Source organism: Glossina fuscipes, unplaced genomic scaffold (assembly GCF_014805625.2).
Source record: "Glossina fuscipes isolate IAEA_lab_2018 unplaced genomic scaffold, Yale_Gfus_2 26, whole genome shotgun sequence".
In the NCBI taxonomy this organism is placed as follows: domain Eukaryota; kingdom Metazoa; phylum Arthropoda; class Insecta; order Diptera; family Glossinidae; genus Glossina; species Glossina fuscipes.
Window position 1 is genome coordinate 4,646,843 of NW_023998421.1, and position 25,506 is coordinate 4,672,348.

Below are 25,506 nucleotides of genomic sequence, written 5' to 3' on the forward strand. Positions count from 1 at the left end.
TTGGCTAATAGTAGATAGAGAATAATCCAAATAATTTCCTTAGGTTTTCATTCATCATCAATAACAGCAATCAATGTCTTATATAACTTGTTTAATTTGTTTTTTTTTTTGTTTTGTTTTGCTTTTTGTTTATGTTAAGTAACGATTCAACTATTATTTAATTATTTTTTTCAATTTAATCGTATTTTTATTTAGTTCCAAAAAGAAAAATTGAAGTGTTTTTTTAACAAATTACAAAAACAACCAATAGCAACTACATCTGACATAAGATTCGAAAGCCAAAAGCCCGTAAAAAAGACACACAAAACTCGATTTTCATTCATGTTCTAAGACTGTGAGTATTTTACACTCCGATCAAAAAGTTTCGGGAAGCGTGATGTATTTTTCTTTTTTGCCAGCTCTACAATCTGATGAAAAAATTTCAAGGACCCATGGCTTGCAGTTTCCACTTTAAAATCATATTGAATGTTTGCTTCCAATTTTAACCCGTTCCTTGCGCGAGAGTTGAGAAAACTTTTGAAAACATTTACAAATAATCTGCTATATACATAGCACAAAATCTTTACGTTGACTTGAGAGCAAAACTATCTAGGGGCGCCTGGGCCCCAACTCTTTTTAAATGCTCTACGATAATTCTCTTCATTTGAAATCAAATGTATCCATTAATTTTTAAGCGAATCGAAGCAAGTGAACCTAGTTTGTAGGTTGTACTGCCACCTCAAGCTAGGCCGATAGGTAAGACATAGCAGCAAAAAGTCGAAACACATCAAAATTTGGTTGCTGTGAGTTCTGAAATAAACATTTGGGTCATAGTATTGTCGATATTTTTTTTTTTTTCTGTTTGTTTTATTGGAGAGGCAACAATGTCGTTTGCGATTTTTTCTCAAGCTATGAGAAATTCTACTCCAAGCAGCTGATAATGGCCCATCTCAGCTTGCCGTAACCGCAACCCGGAAATAATTTTAATAAAAAAAGCTGGAAACATTTTCCAATGTCGTTTTCAATACCACACGAAAGCTATACGCTTCAAGACGATAGCCTTAACAATTCATTAAGTATCTCTAATATTAGGTAAAGAAAAAAACAGAAGAAAAAGAAAAGAAGAGTAAACTTTAATTAACACAGTGCGTTATACTTGTTGTTCGGAGTGTATTTATAAATGAAAACATTTATGAAATTGAGTAAAACACATTGAATGATGAAATATTGAAAGTAAAAAAAAAAATGAAAGAAAACATTTTGAGGACAAACATTAACCTTTACCGCAATCGATAAATGTCATCGAGTTCTTAGTGACCCGTCGTTGTTTCTGCCCAGAGCTAAGTTCTTGATGGTAAAGGTTGTGACAAATGCTGGGCAGACGTTTTTTGTAAACAATTCACGCACAAAGATGGTAAAAATTGAATGAAAGGAAAAATTGAAAAGTAATTCGTTAAATTTTTTAATGAATTTCCAAAAAAAAAAATTGTATAAAATGATCGCGTTAAACTGTTTTAAAATACAGAAAACATTTTCTAAACGATGGCAGCTAAAACGTTTCATTCAAAACAAAACGCAAAAGAAAAGTACGCTTAATTTCGTTAAACAATTACGCAGGCAAAGAAGGCTTTGCTGCAGACTCATGCAGTTCATGCATGTGATAATTAAACCCATTTAAGTTAAAGTCAACTTTGCGTAGATAATTGATAAACAGAAATTAATGCATAGCTGCCTCGTAAATGCATATTTTTGTAAAAGCCCCAGAACGACGCTTCAACTCGTTTATTTTCTCTGTACTATTAAATATTTTTGAGTTTTATGTTAGCGAACTTTTAAAACCGTACCGTTTAGTAAACTACAGAAGACGGGGTAAGTTGTTATATTTCAAAGCTTAAAAAAAAAAATAAAAAAAAAAAAAAAAAAAAAGAAACCAACAAACTAAAACTATTATTTAATCCATACATATATAGTTTTATGTGTGTGTGTGTGTGTGTGTGTGTGTGTGTGTGTGTTTACAAGTTTTTTAACAGAAACAATTGTAAAACAAAAAAGACAAGTGTTTCGTGAAATCTTAAAGACCATCACAAATTATTTTTACGAAACGTCATTCACATTCATTGCTTCTCTAATCGAATATGAACATGACAGTACAAATATGAAACAATGCAATTATCGCATCGCATACATACATGCGTACATATATACATATACACGCATTCGAACACAACCATAAAGCATTTATAATAAAATAATCATTTGAAAATTTCTTTTCGATTTCATTTCATTCCATTCACCTTAAGAGAAATGGTTCTCCTAGAGAAAATGTCCTTAGCCCACCCGTCTTCATAAACCCTAACTATAGATTTCCTTCTTGTTCATAATTCCTTTAATATTCATCCCAAATGCTATAGCGATTATAAATAAATTTCATTTTGCATTAAAAACCATTTCATGCTCACCTTTTTTTTTAATCACTTTGTAGAGCCTGATCCTCTAATAAAAAATATATAAATATAAATATAAAATAATATTTAAGACGTAACGTAAAAATTTGTGTACATGTGTATATGATGTATGAAAAACAAAAATCAATAACTAATTATGTGTGTATATGTGTGTATAAATATCAATGTGTTGTACTCCCCAGCCATATAGACCAATATTTTTTAAATGCATTACAAAGCCCTTACTATTTATGCAAGTTTTTAAACAAAAGATCATTTTCGAAATATCGCAGAATAAAGTAGAAATTGATTTTTTTTTTTTTTTTTTTGCTTGAAAGTGGATTGATTTCGGTCAGTTTACCCTGGAGTTTAATTGTTTTCTTTTTTTCTTTCTTTATTATTACGCGAACCATCCAATTATATTTCTCTCAAATTACCTCTAATTTAGTCGTGTGCTGGCACAAAGCACCGCTAAGCTAAGCATCGCGACTACCAAATCGGTGTTCGTCGGTTCAAATCTTCTAGCGCTAGACGCCAATGCGCACTCAGTCGGCACAATCGTAACACCTACCAATTGGGCATATCGACAAGCCTGCGGCCTTTGCTTACCTTTGTACGCACTTGATCGCTCAATCTGAAGATGGAAAGAAAAAAGAAAACGGTCCCAGACAATTTTTAATGTGGATTCCTCAAAATCTTCCAAAACGGTCAACCGAAGCCTGCGAACATGTTTAACTGTTTTGTTTGCCTATTCTTCAAATTAAAGAATCCGCGTCATTGAAGATTATAACCTGAAGATTGGCACTACCGACAAGCACTGGTATATATGTTTGCGGCTCTGTCAGCCCCTGTTCAAAGTTGTATTATATATTCTACATTGTATCCATTGGTCATTGCATTCAATAGGAAGGTCACAAACCGTCTAACATTGTTGAGAAGGTCCATAAGTTCCAAGTGATGGGCTAATTAGTAAACAAATTATGTTTCATCAGAAGTGAGCGGTCACTTACATATTGGGCTTATGCGATAACGTCCATGTTTCACTTTTGCTGAAACGGGGCTTGTATAAATGGAAGCAACGCATTTCATAATGCATTTCACACAATATAGTGTCGAAATCGCTATTAATGAAAATTTCCTATGACATTCTTATCCACGAAGATCAACGTAAGATTCTCTGCAAGTTTACGTAAGGCAGAATTTCATTTATTTTATCAGAAACTTTAATTTTGATTTCTTATTCTTTTTTATTTTAATCTCTTCTCATGGAAGATTGTCGCCTTTTGTTAATTGTCCTTTAAGATTCCTTTTTAGACATTGTAATTTTATAACTCCCAGTCTTTGGAGCCCATTATAGTATAAGAGAAAAATTCCGCCCATAAGCGGCTCCACGATTATTATATCCATCACCGAACGATGGATATATTCGTTTGTCACAATGTCGTTTTGTCACAATGTTTGTAACAACCAAGAGCAAGTTTTAAAAGTCCTGTGAAATCTCTACATTTACGACGAGCACCAAATTCAGAATCGATCGAGCGATGTCTGCTCGTCTCTGTGCTTGCGTGCCTGTCCTGATGTGCGTTGTTGACACTATCCTGCTCACAAAAGTTAGAAGCATTGCAAGTTCTTGCACGCAGATTAGTATTGAAATAGGACAAAGTTGATCAAAGAGTACGCCTGCAGTGGAAATAATCTACGAATATCTCCGCTCTTTACATTTTTCTACTCATTGCTCATAAACTACAATGTCCGCAGGCTAAAAATGTCAAGGTATATTCCACATCAGTCTAACAGATAAGTAAAAGAGAGGCGGTGGGTATAAAAGATTCGATCAAGCACGAATATCATTTTCTGATTTGTTTCTTACTGCATCAGTCCATTTTTCCGTTTGCGTGCGGTGACAAATATGTACATAGAAATCTGGTTATACTCGCGGAATTTCTTCTCAGAAGAATGCCAACAATCGCAGACATAAGTATCCCATAAGATGCATATATTCTCGGCAACGATAATAATATATTTAACCATCTCATCTGCCGTATATTCTTCAGTCAGTTCTAAAAATCAAATTTTCAGAAGCATAACTACATGGCATTGCAGAGGTTTTGTCAGCAATACACCCCTGCCTTGCGTTATATGTAAAAGATTCACATATTAAATTTCATTTTGATATATTGCGAGGAAGTGATTGGTTGTCATTCTCTCTACTTTTTATTTGTGTATAAATTTTAATGGCCTGATATTATCTTGTAAAGCACATAAAAAGTTACAGTCGTGATGGGCTCACTCATGGGTATTAGTTGCGTCAAACAAAATCAGAAAGCTATTGAATAAAGGTGAGTCCTTCAACTGCCCTGTCGCAATTAATCCTGAACAGATCTCTGAGACGGTGCTGCTAATAATTTTAGAGGCGGTTTTTTTTAGTTCCTTAGAAAGCGCAGCATTGTTTACGGTTCGATCTTGATTTCTACGCTTATATTAAGACAATAAGCGTCCAGTTGAACGATTGAACGATTATCAATAATGAATCGACATACAAGCCGTGGCTAAAGCATGCAGGAATTTTGAACTACCCAAGCATATGGACGTTCCTTATCAGATCTTTGTTTCTTATTTCTGGCTATCACAAGCGAACTGCCAAAGGTGTTACACTACTCGTCAAAGTTGGAGTGTAAGAAGCTACGCAGCTTCAGAAAACGTTTCAGATGCATTTCACAAAACAGCCTCATTACTGGACCCGTAATTTGATTTGTTATGCTTTTTTGAACGAATCTCTATTCCTCTTAAAGCGTAGTTGAACGGAATGGATAACATTTTCATATCAAATTCTTTTGATGCAAAGTATGATTTAAATAAAGTAAGAGAAAAGTAAGAGTTCCGAGAAAAGAAGCGAAAAACGCAAAGAAGTTAAAAGCAGTTGTCGTCCTTTTTATTGTATAATAAAACGTTTATTTATGTCATTAGGCCTGAGGCTAAAAATGTGTTAAAGATATCTTCACTTATGGGCGTTTTTGAATATAAAATTCTCATCGTATATTTCATTTTTAATCTTTAGAAAACAAGGAAACAACTTTTAATTGTCTCAAATTTGATTGCAAGTCATTTTATGAAAACGACTAAAAAATGTACGTAATAATTAATATCAACTCGTTATTATTTTATATATATTACAGAGCGGACGCCACTGTTGTATGTAATGAATGAAAATTCATATATATTGTGTACAGTACATTAGAATAGAATAAATTTTCTGAGCTTTTGCTTACCTAAATTAATTGTACATTGCAAATATACATCTATACATATATACATATATGTACATATATATATATATATATATATATATATATAAATGAACTGAATATTACATTAAGTATAATATAATTATTTAGTTTATGGACCTTTTGCTATATCTAGATCGCACACATATATATATATATACGGAATATATATATATATATATATATACGGAATTATTTGTACATGGAATGTAGTATATAGATTGTAAGTATTGTAATGAATATGTAATGGACTGAATATTTATACTAATTTTTGATCTCGGGCTGTATTCATATTTAATTAAACCTGCTAACAGATTAACCGAAAACGTATTACACACATTAGTAATTGATTTACTAAAGCTAACATTGATTGCCTTATATAGCAAGAGTAATATTATAATAATAACAACAGAACGTTTTGGATAAAGCTTTCTTCTATTTCTTAAGTTGAAATTTTTGCCTTTACACACATGTATATATAAATTGTTATAATTTTTTCTTTTTTTTCCTTTTTTTTTTTTCTTAATTTCTTTTGTTATTAAACAAACTCCAGTATGGTATGATTTGGTATATGGATATGGTATGGAGAGTGTAACCCTTGAGTTAAAAGTGAAAACAAAAATCATGACTAACTTATATATATACAAAAATGCTATGCAATGTAAAACAATTCATATACATAAAACGCAGATAAATTACGTGTAGATATATGAAAAGAAATATTTATATATTTTTAATATAAATAAAGGACAGGGCTAATACTCCACCCAAAATTAATTGAAGAAATAATTCGTTTACAGAGTTCAACATGGTAGCTTGCCGGATAACGGATGCCCGTAATATTGCAGCAAATAATCATCACCATCACCGTCAGCAACAGCATCAGCAACATCATCACCAGCATCAGTCACAACAACAACAACAACAACAGTTACCATTAGAACATCAACTTCAGCAACATCATCAGCAACAACAACCACAAATGCACAATCGCAATACGGGCTCGATTTCCGCTTGTCAAGTGCCTTTAAAAAAGTAAGTTATCTTGGATTTCTTTTTCCTTCTTCTTACAAATGTAATCTATAATCTCGTACCTTTTTTGTTTGCGATTTGTTTCATTGGTTTTCCTAATTATTGATAATAAATCTGAATTAATTTCGTTTAATTTGTCGTCATTTGCGTAAGCACTACTAAAAGGCAAGTCGAATACTACCGTATGTATAAACCAAGCATATATATATATATATATATATATATATATATACGTATATATATATAATATACATTCCTAATTATCACAGGACGAAGTGTCAAAGTTAAAAATTGAGATCGTATTCGTCTACGTGAACTATCGAGAAATTGATTTGCTTTCAAAAGAAATACGAAAGTGCGGCCTAGATGTAATGTGCAAAATTATAAAAATTAAGAATGAAAGCTAATGCTTTTCATGTATACCTGTGGCTTAGAGCCGGGGGCACAAGCTTGCAACTCAATAGATTGCAGACACGCTTTACCTCTTTCGCTTTCCCCAATTCTTTCAAACCGTCGCCGTGTTATATGAAGACATCGCCTGAGTGATTGGTCGCATACCACATCCTTAAAAAGGTCATAACCTCACTTTAAGAAACAACTCACAATATGTGTGCAATTTAAACTGACCGATAATTAAAAACTTCTTTTCAAAATGAACATAATTCTCGCTTAGGTCACTCGCTTAAATTGACTGAGAATGCGCATAAAAGACACAATTAACTAAAATGTCTACGATTAATTTGTTCTCTCCAATCGGTCACCCTTATATTCCTATTTTTAGAATTCGTAAAAGTCCAAGCAGCGCAGAGGCAGCTCAAAAGCTTAAACAATTGATTTGATTCGATAACACTGCAAAGAGACCGAAAGTTTCTCTATATGTTCTTATGTAGATATTCCCGATCAAGTCATTTAGGCAGTCAGTCTTCTGAGGAACTCCCAAGAGCCGGCGAATACAAATGGGAACTTAAAAGCTTTGCACGTGGAATCTAATGCTTGCGACCTTTAGCACGTTTTAAAATGAAGGAAAAGAAACTACTCCCAAATATGGAGAAAAACCGCTTGCCAAGCCATGGCGGACGTCTTTCTGACTAAAATTTGGCATAAATTACTATCTAGAAGCTCTTAGCAAGAATAAGTTTGAGCTATTGCTTCATGTGCTTCTGATGAACGAAATTTTGTATTTGTTGCTTTTGCTTTTATGTAGTGGGTATTCAATATATTCGCGACACTGCGAATACAACTTTTTTACTTCTTTATTTTTCCTTGTTTACTTTTCAGCTTTTAGTGTAGCAAATGAGTTGTATAATTAGTTTTAATATTTTGATTTATCTTTCTCTTTAACTTTTCTCTTAATTTGACTGCTTTTTGCTTTGTTTGCTCAAGTTCTTATATTCTTCGTTATCAGCGTTTTACGCACAGTTAAGATAATTGATGTTCTTGTTTTGTTTATTTAATATTGCTCTAATATGCTGTAATTATTAACAAAAATATTTCGGTTTCTCCATGTATTCTTCATTCTTTCTCCCTCTGCTAGCAATTCTGAACACTACCGTGATTATGAAACCGTTTTCATAGTACCAGGTCCATCATGTCATAATCAAAATCGTAAGAATTTTCAATTTATTAGCAAAGTTATTTGTTTTTTATTTTCTATTCTTTGTTGTTTGATTTGTCTTTTTCACTTAATTAAAATGAAAGCAAAATTTGCTTAGACATTGCTACGAGAACAAAATGAGAGTGACAGTGCCTTGGGCCGACTGTGAGGAACTAAGATTTTCAGAGTTCAGTAGTTAAAAAAAATTGCGGGCCCACGTCTAATCTGTGCTTTAAGATGAACACACAGTTTATTCAACGTTTCGGCAGTGAATAGTGAATTTCTCCTTATCAATATGAAACTGAAAATCTTTGAACCTAATAAATATAGTAAATATATCGTAAGCTTTTTGCCTGATAGTAAACTTTTTAAAAACCTAAATTTGGAATGAACTATATTCGCAAGTCAAATTGACACTTAGTCGAGTGGACAGCGACTGGCAAAAACTGTTTAGAGCAACCAAAAGTGTAATGTCATTAAAACTACTGCGACTTGTAAACTAATTCTGGGAATATCATGTAATTAAGACACGTCGCCGAAATCGCAAAGTCTGTCGGCAGTGTTATCATATATGTGTGAGAACGGCGATTTATTTGAGATTTAAAACATTTCGTTTGTCTATCGCTGACAAATCCTTACAGGACCAGGTCCTAATTTTTTAAATTCAGTTAAAAAACAAACAAAGTGGCAGAGGGTTTTGGGCTTCGCAAGTATATACGCTATATGAAATCGGAAAAGGATTTCGCTTTTCTCGGTGCGAAATGCACTTTAGCGGTCTTTTTTTCTCCAAGCTAAGGTTTTCGTACTGTAATGACCGTAATGATGATCATCTCTGAAGGAAAGCAGGTTTTAGCATTGAATTTTGCTTTTCGCATGGAATTACGTATACGGAAATATTGCTTTCGTCAGTTGGTGTTGAAATATCATTTCGCATATTCTTTTCCTTCCTTGGCATCTTATTCCACAGAAGTTGTACTCGTTGAAATCAATTACGTATTTGCACTCTTAACTGTATAGCTCTATACGATTGAAAATTGAGCCAATACCATGTCCGAGTCTACAGAAAATAAAGCTGTAAGTAGTGAAAAAGAATCCCAACATTTTCTAAAATTTTTATGATAATACTTAAGGCTACCCATACATTTCGTTGCTGATAGGGCTATCTTTGGCCATAGTTATCTTTATTTATTAGTTGATTCTCCCCGTACGATATTCGGTTTTTTGAAACCGACATCTTGAGTAAACGAAAAGGTTTGTAGTAGAGTGTGGCATCGTATAAATTGCATAGCATGGCTATGTCAGTGGCAAAGTTTCCAATAACGAAACTTATTTCATATTCAACATCAGGGAATGCATTATATTGAACATTTTCCTATGTTTATAACGCTAACAAATGTTAACCACAGCCAATTAAGTATCCATATTTTTCATTAGACCTGTCCGTGAGTCCGCCTTAAAGAACGATCATGCTACCTGAAATCAAAGCGTGTGATTTCTACCGCATACTTATTTTGATGGAGATATTATGCAAAATATTTTACAGTCTTTGTAATTACTTTTCACGAAGGCACCTACCAGCCCGTTGAATTGGTCGTCTTCTTAGTTGTCAACACCTAAGCAAACAAAGAAGTTGCTATCAATTGGATAGAACAACATATTACTAATGAGTGTCGGTGACGTTTGTAGAGCGGTTCCATGCCTGGATTCGTAGGATCCAAGTCTACTCTGCTACTCCACACTGTGAGCGTAGCGAATCGTCTTCGTGATTGATGCGATCCAGGTAAGCCTTAAAGCAACTATATGCCACGAGTAGCTGTCTTACATAGAAATCAACTCCTCCTGTTTCCGCGGGAACCAGTCGTCTCATTTGTTTTGCCACTCATCTGTCATCCTATGTCCCGCAAGATGTTGCTTCTCGCACGTGTTTGGGTCTTACACATACGGCTTCTATTTAGCGAGCAAATTGGTCGAAATCATCTCAGTTATAACCAGTGCAGAATCGCTGGACGCTGTACGAAATGAGCTGCGTAACCTTATCGGACATGAGCGGAATATTGATTTGGGATCCTACTGCAGATTTCGACATAAGTCGTTGGCTACCTTATAGGGGCATTATTGATTTTATCTCTTCAACAAGCGCTTACGTTCGCCGCTTTTGGCGGTTGTAAGATTCAGGTCAACTTTAAATTCTAATTTACCATTGACCTTTAGGAGGAGTAACGCTTGATTGAAACCGAACTAAGCATTGTGAACTACTGGCAACTTTCCTTGAAAGAGGCATTCAAGAGGCTGTCAAGATTTCATTTAACATATACCAAAATGATATTTGAATTTTGGTGAAAAAAAGCCACATATTTTTTCTTTTAGACTAGATTGGGTTGATTTAACTATGTATGTTGGGTTGCTAGTCCATCTCTCATTTCTTTAACAAGTTGGGAAACCTTGTAGAAAGCTTAGCTTATGCACCTCGAATCATGAAATCCTGTGCCGTACTCTGGTAGACAAGCCAACGACATTAGGGATTCATTTTTAACGAATATTAGTTAATTAGTTTCTTTATATTATGTATATAATCTAGATTTCTCTTACTATTAAATTTATCTGTACTATTACGCCTTCACAAATCGTCTAAAGGGAATAAAAAGAAATGATGTGAAATAGGATAAACGGAAAAAAAAGGAAAGGAACCCTAATGAAGTAAAATTAAAGATAGTTATATAAAACGTATATATAAAATCTCTTTACTCAGAATATGTAATAGGAAATGAAAGCTTTTTATTTATCTTCTATTGTCTGCCGGGAGACGTTAACTAACGAAGAAGCTAAGCTATTAGTATCGTGAAAGATTATCATTTTACTTGAATATGAGTCTATGTTCACTTAATAATTCTAAGATCAGATCATATGTAATAATTTATGGCAAATGCCCTGAATCAATTCAAATATGATGGCGCATAACTTGTTGTATTAACTTGATTTTTATTTCCAATTTATTACGTCATATTGTATGAAAACTTTCTCATCTATACCCACATCTGTCTATTTTCCCATAATTGACGATGATCCTTGTATGGATGTTATAGTGCAAAAGGTTAGCATTGTAAAAACAAATAATAATAATTTCAATACTTTTCACTTATATTATATACATATACTGCAATGGATTTAGAATTTTATCAAGCAATATTTTGCGCTTTTCACAATAGCAAAACATTTTCACTTCATTTAAATCAAATCGCATGTTTTTACGCTTAAACCATTATTATAACTATATCGTTGTTATTAATCGAATTATTTTATTTGTTATGATTTCGAATATTCAGATATAAAGAAACCCGAGTATCAAGTCTAACTACCATACTAATCGCTATACTGCATTGGATATGGCCGCCTGATCGGTGTAACAATTGTCATTCGATTTATAGTTCACCTCATGTAGCGGCCGGAGAAGATGTGGGAGGATACCAAGTAACATCAGGTAAGAATAGAACATCAGTACAAGAAATAACTCATTCGCGGGATAGTCAATTGCTTTTAAACGGCAAATCGTTGTCCGTCATTGATAATATGAGAGGAATCGATAACGGTATTGATGAAGTTGACGACGCAAAGCGTAATAGTACTGCTTCATCGTCAAGCGATGATGGTGGTTTTCTTTCACGTCGCAATTTTATAACTGCTCGTGCTTCTTGGCGGCGCCCTTTGGTTGCTTCCCCCAGTCAATTAAGTTTGCAATCGGCGGCAGCTGGTTCAGCCAGAGGCTTACTGCACGGTCTCGGAGGTTTATTGAAGATTGGCGCTAATTCTAATACCGTTAATAATGATAATGAAAATACGACAACCGGGGGAGCCCGCTATCAAAATGTTTATCAAACGGAGTTTAGAGATACGCAACAAACTCAACCAGCCAATCGACCGTTACATATAAACACAATCAGTGGCTCTTTGAGTCATCATATGCATCACGTGTTCTCCCCATCAAAAGTATCTAGAATTTTCTCAAGTTCACCGGCTAGTACACCGAACGGTTTGTTAAACGAAAGAGATCAGGGATTATTAATGTCACCTTGGGCTTTAACTACACCCCCTAGCAATAATGGTACATCTGGAGGCAATTTTTTCTATAATCAATTCAATGACTTGAGTTCAGTGCATGCGGGCTCAGCTGAAAGATCAATGCCAACACTAACGCCCACAGCCAGTGGCAATTTAAGTCGTTATCGTTATTATTCGTATGAATTGCCGGCTTTACGTACCATCGAAGAGGAAACGAGACGAATGAATTTGGAACAACAGCATCAGCAGCAGCAACTTAACGAATTTGTTCCCTTACAAATTCCTTCCCCGCCTTCATGGCGTAGTTTTTACCAGCACAACCAGGCTCCTTATTACCATAGTTATAGGCCGCGGACTCGCTGGTATCCACGCCATTATTCCAGACTGCTCGGACGGCCTCAGGCAGAATTAATGTCGCCATTACCACATCTGAATCTTACACTAAGAGCACCAAGTCAATCGGGTATTCTTGGTTTAGATGCCTCACCTGAGTCTCGTTCCAGTTCAAGTGGTTTTGGTTCGAAAAATACATCAAATCAACCGCAGGGATCTCATCATTCGGGCAGCACAAGTGAATGGCGTTTGCTGCCACCTTACAGGCCGCCGCCCCCACCACCAGCCTCGAATAAAACATATTTCGGCTCGCAACCATCAGCATTGGGCGGAGGAGTCGAACGAGCGACGCAACCCCAGCAGGCTCAAGCACAAGTACCGGTTATACATAACCAGCAGCAATATCATCAGCACTATTCACCATCAAATTATTTTAGTTCAAGTACGCAAAGAACTATAACACCACCCTACACTATGGAACACTGGTTAGATATGATAACGCGATTAAATAACGCCACCGATAATATTCAGTTGCCCAAATCGATAGATGTGGGAAGTGTCGACGGCCATTATGAGTTTGATCCATCGACACCAACTCCTAGTATATCGACGCCGACCGGTGGCCTGCTAAGAGAAGATCTCAATTTACACATAGATACCAATGGTCATTTAAATCATCATCATTCGCATCTTCAAGCTTTGCACAATAATCACGACCATCATCAGTCTCAGCATTATCATCACAATCATCATCATCATCATCATCATCATACCTTAGGTCCTATAAGCAATAATACAACATCATCGTTTCATGGATCTCATCCAATGAATATGACCTTCTCCAGTTCAGCCACTCTTAACAACGCTTCAATGCGAAAAACGCGTTTATCGACTCGTTATGATAATGTGGAAACACGCTTACAGGCTATGAAAGAAGAATTTTACGAGTATCGCAAGCGTCAGGCTATGCAACGGGCAGCTGCGTCTGAACTTGAAACTATTTGCTGACAAAGGCTTTACGGCTTAAGACGGCCCCAAATGCGTTCATTTAACATCAACAATAACAACAGTAATAAAAACGGTCAGAGACGTTGGTGGGAAGGGACTATGTAAGAAAAGTTTTTCATACGCAATCTGGAATAGTTTCGATGTTATTTGTGTGGAATTCCAATAGCGAGCCAAAGTTAAAAAAAGAAGTAAAAACAATCATGTTTTTAGAGGCGACAAAGCTTGTAAATTGTCTTGAGAACAGATACAGATTTCCTGGTTATTGTTGAATTGAGTGTAAAATGTCATAGCGATAAGCCTCGCTCAGATATAGGAGTGTAGACTTTCCTCGTGCTGTTACGGTTTACATTACATAAGCAGTTCTCGCCTCATCGCATAATCAAATTATAAGACTCTCGTCAAAGCGAAATTGGCGAATCGTGAAACGAAAGTCACATCACTCGCCTCGTTCCTTTTCTGAATATCGCTATAGCGAATACCTCAGCAATTTGATTACTTTCGAGTTACTAACGAGTACATTTTAAGTTTTGCATTTTTTTTCTTACATCATCTTTTTCATATAACTTTCTTATAAGCATTTATCATTAAAACCAAACGATATCGGTCATAGATTCATTGTTATCATGAAACTAAAAATATTTTTAAACAAAATGCGAACGTTTTTTAAGAGCACTGATTTCAACTTAAAGAAAAAAAAGAAACCAAGTTTTAAATATCTCAAAAATTATACACTCAGAATAATATTATAGTAAAAACAAAAAAAAGAGAAATTAAGAAATTAAGAACAGCAAAATAAAGCGAAAACCGAAAGATGACTCCAATTAAACGAAAAGTCTTACACACGAATAATTTCTTAGCGAGAACCAGAAAATTAAAGACAACCAAAAAAAAAACAAAAATAAATAAATAAATAAATAAATAAATAAAACACAAACAAACACCTCAAAGCAAAAACTAAAACGAAAACTAAACGATTTCATTAAATTACCGAAAAAAGAAATTTATAAAAAAATAATAATTATATAAAAAACAACAATTAACAACACATTTAGGTGAGACACGATTAGTAGTTTAATAAAAGCATATATGCATATATATGTGTATACATATATATTTGTGTAGATGTTTAGGTGTATATATATATGCAAACACATATATATGTTTATATGTTTACACACAAACAAAAAAAAAAAAAAAAGAAATACTTGTAAAATATTCTAAAAAATGATAACAATTTTTTTAGTTAACAAAAAGTAAAAGTAATTTTTAATTTAAAACAAACAAAAATAACAATAACAATGAAATGAGTAAAAAAAAAAAAAAAAAAAAAAATAATTTTAAAAAAAAAAAAAAAAAAAAAAAAAAAAAAAATTAAATTTTAAAAAAAAAAAAAAAAAAAAAAAACAAATGGCAGAAATAGTAGCTAAAATCATATAAATCCAATTACTTATTAAATAAGTTAGTAAAAATGAAGAACTAAATAAGCATGTAATTGATATTAAAATAAGCTTAGTGTAAGTATTGAACGAAAATGAAAAAAAATAAAAATTAATACAAAAATAAATTATTTAAAAGAGCAACAACAACCACTATGTACATACTATTAAAATGAAATTTGAATAAAAAACAATTTGCAATTACTATACATATACTAAAAAAAAAAAAAAAACAATTAAAATTATATAAAAAAAAAATAATAATAATTTAACTTAAACGTAATCGTTTAGCATTTCCAATGAAAATAAAACTAAAAACAAAGGAGAAAATTGTTTAAAGAGTTAGTTTATAAATTATAAAAACAAACAACAAAAGACACAGACCTATAAGTTAAACAATAACAACAAAACAACAATCGAACATTCAACTTTCCTTCAAAATCCAATCCAATCCAATCAACCATCCTAAGCCCACGCAGTAAAACATCGTATTATAACTCCTTCTCACCCACCACTACAGGAAAGTATTACTTTGTTCTTTTCGCAAAACACAATTCGATGTTTGCATTTTTAGTCAACGTGCCGTGCCCTTCGAAATGCATTCGGTTAAATCGAACTTTGTATGAAATGATCGATGAAGCACAAAGCCGCCTTTTTTGCTTTGCGCTCCTTTTCCACAAATAGGCAAATACGTAGAAGAAGCAACTTAAGCGTAAGTGGACAAAAGAAAGAAAGGCCATCTTTGCTGAAAAGTTTTGACAGTTTTCTTAATTGAACTTCATATTTTCATTAACCCTTGCGCGACGAGGTAACGCTTGCAATGTGCAGACGTTATAATAACTGACTGCCACTTTGTAGACTCCATCAGATGCTGTAAGCTATTAAGTGACCGCTATATGTAGACGATAAAAGCCGCTGTAAAGTAGTCAGCGGCTGCCTTCTATACTAAGATGCACGTCGCAAAGCGCTCACCTGAATATCATTCCCAGTGATGGCGCATGTTAAGCTCTGGCCTTAAATCTCTTTGTGAAGTGATGTAATTATTCCAATTGTTCTCAAATGTAATGCTTCAATGGGTTTCGATAAAAGACTGTCCTCCCCGCTCTCGACCGCAAGCTCAATTTCGTTTCATGTAAAGCTTAAAATTGCCGTTTTTCGCCACACAAAAGACTAGTTTCTGAAAATGCCCTGTAAACGACATATTCGCGTCATCCTCTAAAGTGTTACGTATAGTCAATCTTCCTCTCTCTCCCTGTATTTTATTGAAATAAAGGGAAATAAAGTAAATATAAACCAAAAGAAACATGTCGCAAATGATTTAATGCTAAACTTGTTTATCCTTTAAGCTCACATCCTAATTGAACAACTAGAACGATACCCGAAATTTCCTAAATTGTAGGGTCTAGTCTTTTAAGAACGAAGATAGTCCATACAATCGACAAGCACAAAGGTAAAGGCGGAAATAATCTAACATTTCACTGAATTCAATTCAATTCATACCCAGCCTAAAACGTATCAAAGGAATAACTACCCAATTGTAATTCCTCTCAGAACGGTATATAATCCGAATTTAATTAAAATCTTACAGTGGAAAAGAGTTGCGCAGAGATGCACGAGATTTTCAAGTTTGATGAAAGCATGAATTCTACGATTAGATCTACATGTGATCACAACTTATAAAGAGAGAAAGAATTAAGGAAAATCCTCTCTACTCGGCAGAAATTTCTGAATAATATAGTAACCTTTAGGGGACCCGCCTTCTTCTTCGCACAGAGTAACGCTTCGACCGCTACGAAAATTTCGTAATTTCTTTTCTCATGCATTATGCATTTCATTTGATCTCTTCAAGCCGTGTTAGTTGAGGTCATCTTGGGGTCATTCCGAAGTTTTAACTTGTCTGAGCTTCAAACAGCTCCTAGTTTGTTTGCATACTACTATGGATTAGAATAAAATTTTGAATCAGTTCACGATATGAACGTCTTTGCCTGCGTGCATCTGTTATTAGCTATGGAAATTTGTGGAGAAGAGTTAGTTAGTTTAATCTCTTGACCGTTAATCGTGGGCGACAATGTTTTAAAACGATATTTTAAAAACTGTATAATGTGGTGTGTGTGTGTGTGGATATAGAAGGTTTGCTCTATCTATTACTGTTTTTCTTTCTATTTTACAACAATTTAATTACAATAAATGAAGATACGAAAAATTAAATAATATATATGTAAAAGTAATAAAATTAGTCGAACATAGCAAGTGTGTATGTGTACATACGTTAAAAATAATTTAAATAATTAAAATTTAAATTGCTGAACGCGAGAAAGAGAATTGTTTTTAAAATATTTTTCTTAAAATATCAACAAAAAAGGTAAGCAGACTATAGGAAACTTAATAACAACTATAGAAAACATCTTATAACATTGAATAACAACAACATGAACAACAACAATAATAACAGCATGAGTTTCATATTAACTTAATTAAATAAAACTTGAAAATCAATTATTGTAACAACTAAAAATGATAAACAAAAAAAAAAAAAAAAAAACAAAAAAAACGGAAAAAATGCAACATCCAGCACGAACATCGTTCGGCGAACACAACATCGAAATTCATGGCAAAACTCATGGAACAATTAGAAATTCTTGCAAATTTAGAGAAAACATTTTTCAATATTTAACATGTATGTATGTATAGATTTTACTTTGGATGTTTGGAACCCATTTGATATCATATGGCTTTCCGAATATTTCGAGTCCGCAAGGACTCAGAAGTCAGAGGCAAGTAAACTGAAAACCCACAACCTTCCAATAGTTAATGCCCATGGAAATGTCGGGAGTGTCATCAACTAAGTTGAAGTATTGCATTGTCGCATTAGATTCGCATATATCATCTAAGCATTTTTACTGAATGAAAGTAAGAGAGCAAATGAAGTATGAGCCACCCTAACAGGTAAGAATCACGACAATCAAGTGATTGTTTGCGGGCTCGAATCTGAAGTGAGCGAGAGAATACTTTGGTCACTGCCATTCCAGACCTCTTCTTCTTTCCTTACTTCTTTCACCGTGTTACACGAATGGAGAGAATCGCCTTTTTTTACATATTTCAGTGTTTTATGACAACAATCAAATAAAAAAACTATCGAAATCATTAACTTTCCCGGAATCTTTTTTAAGAATATAAACTCTTACTAACCGACGTGTTCAAGACGTCGTTTAATTCAAGAAATAATAGATTACTAGATCGTTTTCATATGATTGACTGAGTGTTAACACTGCCATCGAAATCTAAGCCTCATTTTCGGACGAGAAAAATATATTCTATATCAGCTGAGTGAATCTTAAAAAAATTACGACAGCAAAGATACCCACATTGCTTCTCTCCTAAAGTGTCTCATCAAAGCAGTAAATCATTGAGCGAAATAAGCAATCATTTTATAATAGGTCTGCTAATAACCAATTGCACACCTTGTTTCGATATATATATTATCCATATATATACATCATATGTAATACAGCAGCCCATGGACGGACGGACACGCATTTAACACAATAGGTCATGGACGGACGGCCATTACAAGTCCATGAATCACTAACTGGAAGTGCTCCACCGAAAGTTTTGTCAGTTATTACATATTCATAAACTTTATGTACTTATAGGGGCTATCAAGGCTCATTTAATACATAGCCGTCCAAATGGTGATGAAATTCCTATTAGGCTCTTAAAAACGCTATGCTCGATTCGGTGTAAAACTCGATTTAAATGTCACATTGCGATGAAAAAGTTTATCTTGAAAGAAAAGTCGTTTCATATTCTATTTCTTGCCAACTACCTTAAAGTAATGGCCGTGCGTCAAAGACCTCACAAAGTGATCCGCTTCAAATTCTAGATCGATTTCAGAATGTACGTCTGTCCGTCTATGCGACTATCCGTCTGTGTAATGTTTGTTGTAAACATTCCCCTGGCCACAAAAATGAAGCTACCGATTATAAAGTGGACAGAAATGTTGCAAGCTCTTGCTTGCATGTTTTTATTGAAAATGGGCAAAATCGGTGGAAGGACACGCCCTCAGTATCATGCAAATTGAGAACACCTCTTTTATTCAAAAGGAATAACAAAATTGTTTTTGCTCATTACTTATAAATTGTCGTTGATGCATGTGCGCAAATATTTTATGGGCGATGGCGTAGCGCCAGTACAAAAATGGAAAAAATTGAACACGCCTATTCAATATTAGAGTGTATCAAAACCAGTTTTCCTCAATAACTTTATAAAGCGCATAAAAAGACTCCGAAGGCCATAGTATATAAATTCTCCAGTTTCAAATTTAAAATGCACCTCCGTTCGTCTCTGAATGTTCATCTTTGAATGTCCTTCTGCTTGTCTGTCCATCTGTCTGTCTGTGAAATGGTATAGTATTTGTGGTAAACATTCTCTAGTTAGCGAAAATGAAGATTTTGCCCAAAAAGTGGCTTAAACTTTTCCTAGTACACGGCTACAACGTTCCTAGTATATCCGACAAAGCTTTTATTTTGAAAATAGTATTAGAGAGCATGAAAATTTTGTTCTTTCACTTTTTTTGTCTTTTTCAGGATAACAGTGATGGGTATAAAAGATTCGGTCATAACAATCGATAATTTTCTTACTTGTTCTGTTTAGTACATCACTCTTATTTTTACTTGCCTCGGCAAAGCAAATAAAAAGCAAAGTGCAACCAGAAATAGAAAAAGGGAAACAATAACAAAACCGTGGGAAAAGGATAATATGCGCTTGATGAGAGTCTTTCTTTTTCACCATCACTTAATATAATTAGAAAGTTTTTTCCATTATTGTGGCGAAGCATTTGTACCAGGGTTTCAGTTAATATCTACTGTAGTTTTCAAGTTATAGTTTCCAACTTGCGATATTACCTTTTCTATGGGAGTTTTAGGTATTTGAGATCTATCAAGATTTAATACAATTCTTGATGATTACAATTGTTCAGCAATAGAGTTGTAATTGTTGGCATGCAACGATTTGAACGGCCAGAGAAATACGACTTAGTCTAACTTTTTGCTCATCCAAGCTAAACATACTTGATGGCGTTTCGGATGGGTTACTCTGTGTGTGACACAAAATCAGGGCAGCCGACTAAATGTGCATTGTTCGATTAGGGAAAGTAGATATGGATATTTCCCTTATTTTCCCCGGAATGTCGGAACCCATTCTTTAAAAATGTATATATATTTTGGCATACACTTTAGGCTTTATCTTCAGAGCATCTCTACAGACATTGCAATACATTTTTAGAGAGTAGTACTCTTAGATAGATGGACTAATATTTTCAGTATGCAGAGTAGGCCAAAAGGCCTGTCCATCTGTTAATGAGGCTTTCAAGGCAGAAGAACTTGCAAAGCATACAATAAATGCATTAAAGGAAATTCTAATTGTTTGTCGTTAAAATCTCTAATGATACCTATGACTGCGCACAAGAAAATAAAAATATTCCATTTAAAGCTGATTTTGCATTTATTTGTTATTTATTAAGTTTTTATAATTTTTTTTATTAATTTTGTTTTTATGTAAAGATTATACAAACATAAATTGATGGATTGAGAGGAAAATATTACAAAAGCAAAAAAAAGAGAATTTTTTTGAAATAATACTTAAATAATAAACGGCTTGCAAAGTATGATGTTTTGTTTTGTTAAATGAAAAAGTGAGAAAAGAGATGAGGAACAATAAAAACCAAAAAGAATAAAACTAAAGCACACATTTATTTAGCGAAATATTAAAGACAACTTGAGAAAATTTTTGAACAAAAATTCTAAGAGTAAAAGAAATAAAAAAAAAAAATTAATGAGAAAAAATTGTATATTGAACGGTAAAGGTTTGACACAACTTGACGCCAAAACACTGCCACAGCGAAGAAAATTATTATAATAATAATAATAATATTAATAAAAGTTAATTAAAATATAATATATTTCAAATAATATAAATTTAAATAAAAATTGTAAAAGAAGGTTAAGAATTTCAAATGAAAATTTTACGAAAACAGGTTAACGTGTATTATAAGAAATGGTATTCAATTATATTTATTTTTTGTATATTTATTTTTTATTTGTTTTTATTTTTCAATTTTTTGCCTTTACTCTTTAAACAAAAGCAATTCGATCTCATTATAAATTTATGCTTATTTGTTAAAAAAAACTTTTAGCGAATAGAATTTTTGTATTAATTTATATAAAAAAAAAATTACTAAAAAAAAGCACTTTCTTGAAATTTTACGAATAAAAAATATTCGGTAAAAAAAAAAAACTGTTTATCATATTTTTGCAAAAATAAATAAAATTTTGTAAAAGGTGCTTAAAAATATTTATTTATTTATTTTTTTTATTCTTATTATTTTTTTTCTGTTTTTCGTAATAATCTCAAGATCATTATCGCCTGTTCAGAAAACATATAACAAACACATCCCCTTAAAAAACCTAAATGAAAGTTTCACTTCAAAATGTACTTTACTGGTGCGTTTCCACTAGGTTCTCAATTCATTTACCGAAAAAAAAAAAAAAAACAACAGAGAAAAATAACAAACACTTGTACTGACCGCTGCCTACTACAATTGAAATTTGCTTGCAGTGATGCTATTTCCAATGTGTTCATTATTAAAATGCAAACTCTTAGCAACGACTACTAACTGCATCAGTCTGTGGAAAATGTCTTAAGTTGAAAACAAAATATATCTATATATAAAAAATAAGAAATATTGTGAATACCTGCCATCTCTTGTCTACTGCTATTATATATTTTTAGGGGTTCACTGCTCATCCTTAAATAACCTACACCATGTTATGTCGAAAGTGGTTATGAAAAAGTGGTCCGATCCAAGCCAGTTACTGTAGCATTCGCGCCTCTGCTAAAAGACGTCAAAATGCTAAATTTGGTTAAAATATCCCTAAAGTAGAAGCCTGCAAGTTAAACATAAAGAATCAAGATAAACAAACAAGGATAAAGGGACAAAAAGGCTTAGATCAATTCATTTCACCTTTTGAACCGATTGGCATAACAAGAGTTAGGTCTATCTCAAGTCCTTCTGATTGTCGTATACATCCGCATAAACTTAATATACCTTTGTACCACAGGTGCTATACGGTGTAAATATTGGTAAGCAGAAGAAGATTTACTTATTGTATTCTGTGACTTATTGTCGATTAATGCTTAGAGTGCCAACGAAAAGAAAGAAAAGTATTTTTTACCTAGATGGGCTTGCCTCACTTTCAAAATTAACAAAAGAATACAATCATTATGTAAAGGGATAATATTTCAATTGTATTACTCTCATTTGATTAATATAATACGGTAATCTTTGGGGCGGTGTGCCGGATAGAGTTTTCTACCACTTCACGATCGCGATCACTTACAAGAAATGAATGTTCTGACCGTAATTATCAATGATATTTATTTCATTGTCACTGGTCTGAACAATTTCCATCCATCTTAAGGCCATCTTAAAGGCCAATGCACGTATCGCTATAAATACGATGCGCGTTCATGTTGCCACCTTCTATCAATGCTTCAAACAGCAAGATGCTCCTCCTTGCAATATGCTCCTGCATGCTACAGTTTGATCCCAAACATACATATTATCTTTGCCATTACGAAAATTGTGGAAGCCTTGATTCGGTGCAAGCATATACCGCTTACGATATGCAATTGACGGTTTTAGCTCACGATGCGGGAGTGTCTTTCGCTAATCCGTAAAACGGATTATTTACAGCCAATCGTCGGTGTTACTGCAAAAATCGCTTGTCCGGTATTTCTCAAGTACACTTCATATTCTTCTGTCACACACAGGGAAGCGGCATTTTCAAAATAAACATATTTACAGTACCGTGAATAATTCAAGTTTCCTTCTCTCCAACATTAGGGAATCTGAATGTGTTTGTCAATGAAATGTTTACATACGAAGAGATCGTACTAAGTTTTGTTTAGAATTATCATTGTCCTCGTATTTTTCAAATGTGGATTTGCCCCACTTTCAATATAAATTGGTGAATTCTTCAAAACTGCAGTTATCTTTTCTGCGCCTTCTTACTTAACTCCTTATCCGCGAAAACTACCGGTGCTTTCCTTAAATTCTGTTCTTCAGTATTCAAACTTTCGCAATTGTGTTCGTAAGTTTGCACCTTCCCTGGTTTGCGTCTGGTAGGCAATGTGAGGGCTTTTCTTAGTCGCGGCTGCCTGATTCTCCAATTAGTGCTCCTAGTACCTAACCAGACCATGAATTTAGCGGCGTTCTGCGAACGCGCTTTGTTTTTATATAACTTAAGTGTCTTCAAATCGGGTAGACTCTTGCCAACATTATTCAATAAATTTATCAGGTCAACCCATTCAACTTTTCATTTGAACTCCCATGAATAAGTTGACTTAAGATGTTACCGCTGGAATGCGACGGTGGTGGATATAGAATTTCTTTTACTTATAGATAATATCCAAAGTTTCCTTTTATTGCTGTTTGTTTGTGTTCGAATCAATCATCATCTTCTTTAATAAATGCCAGCTATCCTGACGGAACTCGAAAAATTCACTGCATATATTAAGAAAAATGAAAAAACAAAAAATAAATAAATAAATAAAAAAATGAAAATCAAATGTAAAAACAAGAGAATAACTAACAATTAACCAAAAAAAAAAAAACAATAGAACCGACTTAACAAATTGATCTAAAATAATTAATGATTAAAGAACAAAAAAAAAAGAAGAAAAAAAAAACAATACTTATACTAAAATGTTAATTAATTTAACAAATTCAGTAAATAGAACCATTAAACAAAATGAGAAAGAGTTATCAATAAGGAACAGGAAATATAAAAAAAAAAAAGAAAAACGAGAAACACACAAAATCGAGTCTAACGCTTTAAAAGCCCTTTTAATTAACCACAACAACAAAAAGAAAGGGTTTTAACTGTTATTATTATCACAAACTTATACTTATAAGGAATTCGGTCTTTTCCTTCTTAAGTTAAAACAATTCCTCTTCTACTGTGTTCTAATACTTGTACTGAATTTTTCTTCATGTTTTTACAATTTATTTTTCACTGATTTTTATAAATATATTTAGAAGAAACAAAAACGAAAAATAAAAGAAAACTAATTATAATTAAACGAAAAGAAAAATATGTAAAAGAAAAAATTAAATAAAAATACAAAAAACAAGTTTGAAAATCACACAACCAATTAATCAACTTTAATCGATACATTTATATATATTAAATGAAATTAAAATTAAAATTATAATTAATTCGAAAAAAGGCAAAAAAGAAAAAAAAAAAAGATTTTTATAAAACTCATTAGCAATATATGTATAATTTATATTTTAATATAAAAAAAAAAAAAAAAAAAAAAGAAATCTTCTTTGTGTTTATTTTTTTAAATAGTTTTTAATGTTCTTATAATATTTCATTAAAATCTTCTTAAGTACAAACCATTTAATCTATATTTTTCTATAATAACTCTTGTAGTTTTTGTTAATATAAAAAAAAAAAAGCTGTTTTTTCTTTTTCTCTTTAGTTCCCAGAATATAAGTTGAAATCTGTAAATTTCTATAAAAAAAAATAATAATATTATATATATATATTATATATATATATATAAACACATATATATATATTTTCTAGTTTAGTGAAATCAAAAAAAAAAAAAAAGAAATCGTAAAAGCAAAACAAAAACATTTATGGTTAAGTTGAGTGAAAAATTTCTAAAAACGAATGTAAAAGAGAAAAAAATAAAATAAATAAGAAATTCGTAAAAATGATAAAACCCAAGAAATTATTTAAAGATTTTTTTTTTTTTTTATTTGAAAAAAGTTTGCTCAAGTGCAATTTTCATCTCCAGCGTGAAGTGCTTAGGAGCATTAAATTCAGTTTGAAAGGCCATTCAAACAGGTTGTGTACTAGCTACGACACAACACGGCTAAACTAATTAATGTACTGTTTACGTTCTCTTTATTACTTAAGGTTGGTTTTTTTTATGGCGGCATTCTACATTTCTTCCGTTACGACATTCCACATAACTTTGTCAACCCTTCTTTTTATACCCTCTACCACAGTTGGTCTTATGGTTATGTATTTGCGCACGTATGTAACACCAAGCAGCGCTTAATATAGGCCCATCTTTCATTATACCATTCGATTCAGAATCATTTTCTGAATTGTTCTAAATTTGTCTGTCCATCTGTCCGTCTCATATAGGTCCATGTTATTTTGTTTTTAACTTGCAGGCCGCAATTTTTAAGACGCTTGGATGACATTCGATACAGTGACATACTTTGACCCTGAGACGAACGCTAATAAAATTGGTACGGA

The 25,506-nt window shown here is 32.9% G+C and overlaps 1 protein-coding gene across 4 annotated transcripts in view; it reads left to right on the forward strand.

Annotated features, from left to right (window-relative positions):
• LOC119635293 (protein turtle) overlaps nucleotides 1–14,623 on the forward strand; it is a 144,302-nt gene extending 129,679 nt beyond the window's left edge. For all 4 annotated transcript variants that reach the window (XM_038030036.1, XM_038030037.1, XM_038030038.1 and 1 more), the window contains 2 exons: nucleotides 6,508–6,742; nucleotides 11,657–14,623. In XM_038030036.1, the coding sequence (XP_037885964.1) occupies nucleotides 6,508–6,742; nucleotides 11,657–13,730 (2,309 nt within the window). In that variant the 3' untranslated portion in view covers nucleotides 13,731–14,623. The remainder of the gene's footprint in view (nucleotides 1–6,507; nucleotides 6,743–11,656) is intronic.
• The last annotated feature ends 10,883 nt before the right edge of the window (nucleotides 14,624–25,506 follow it).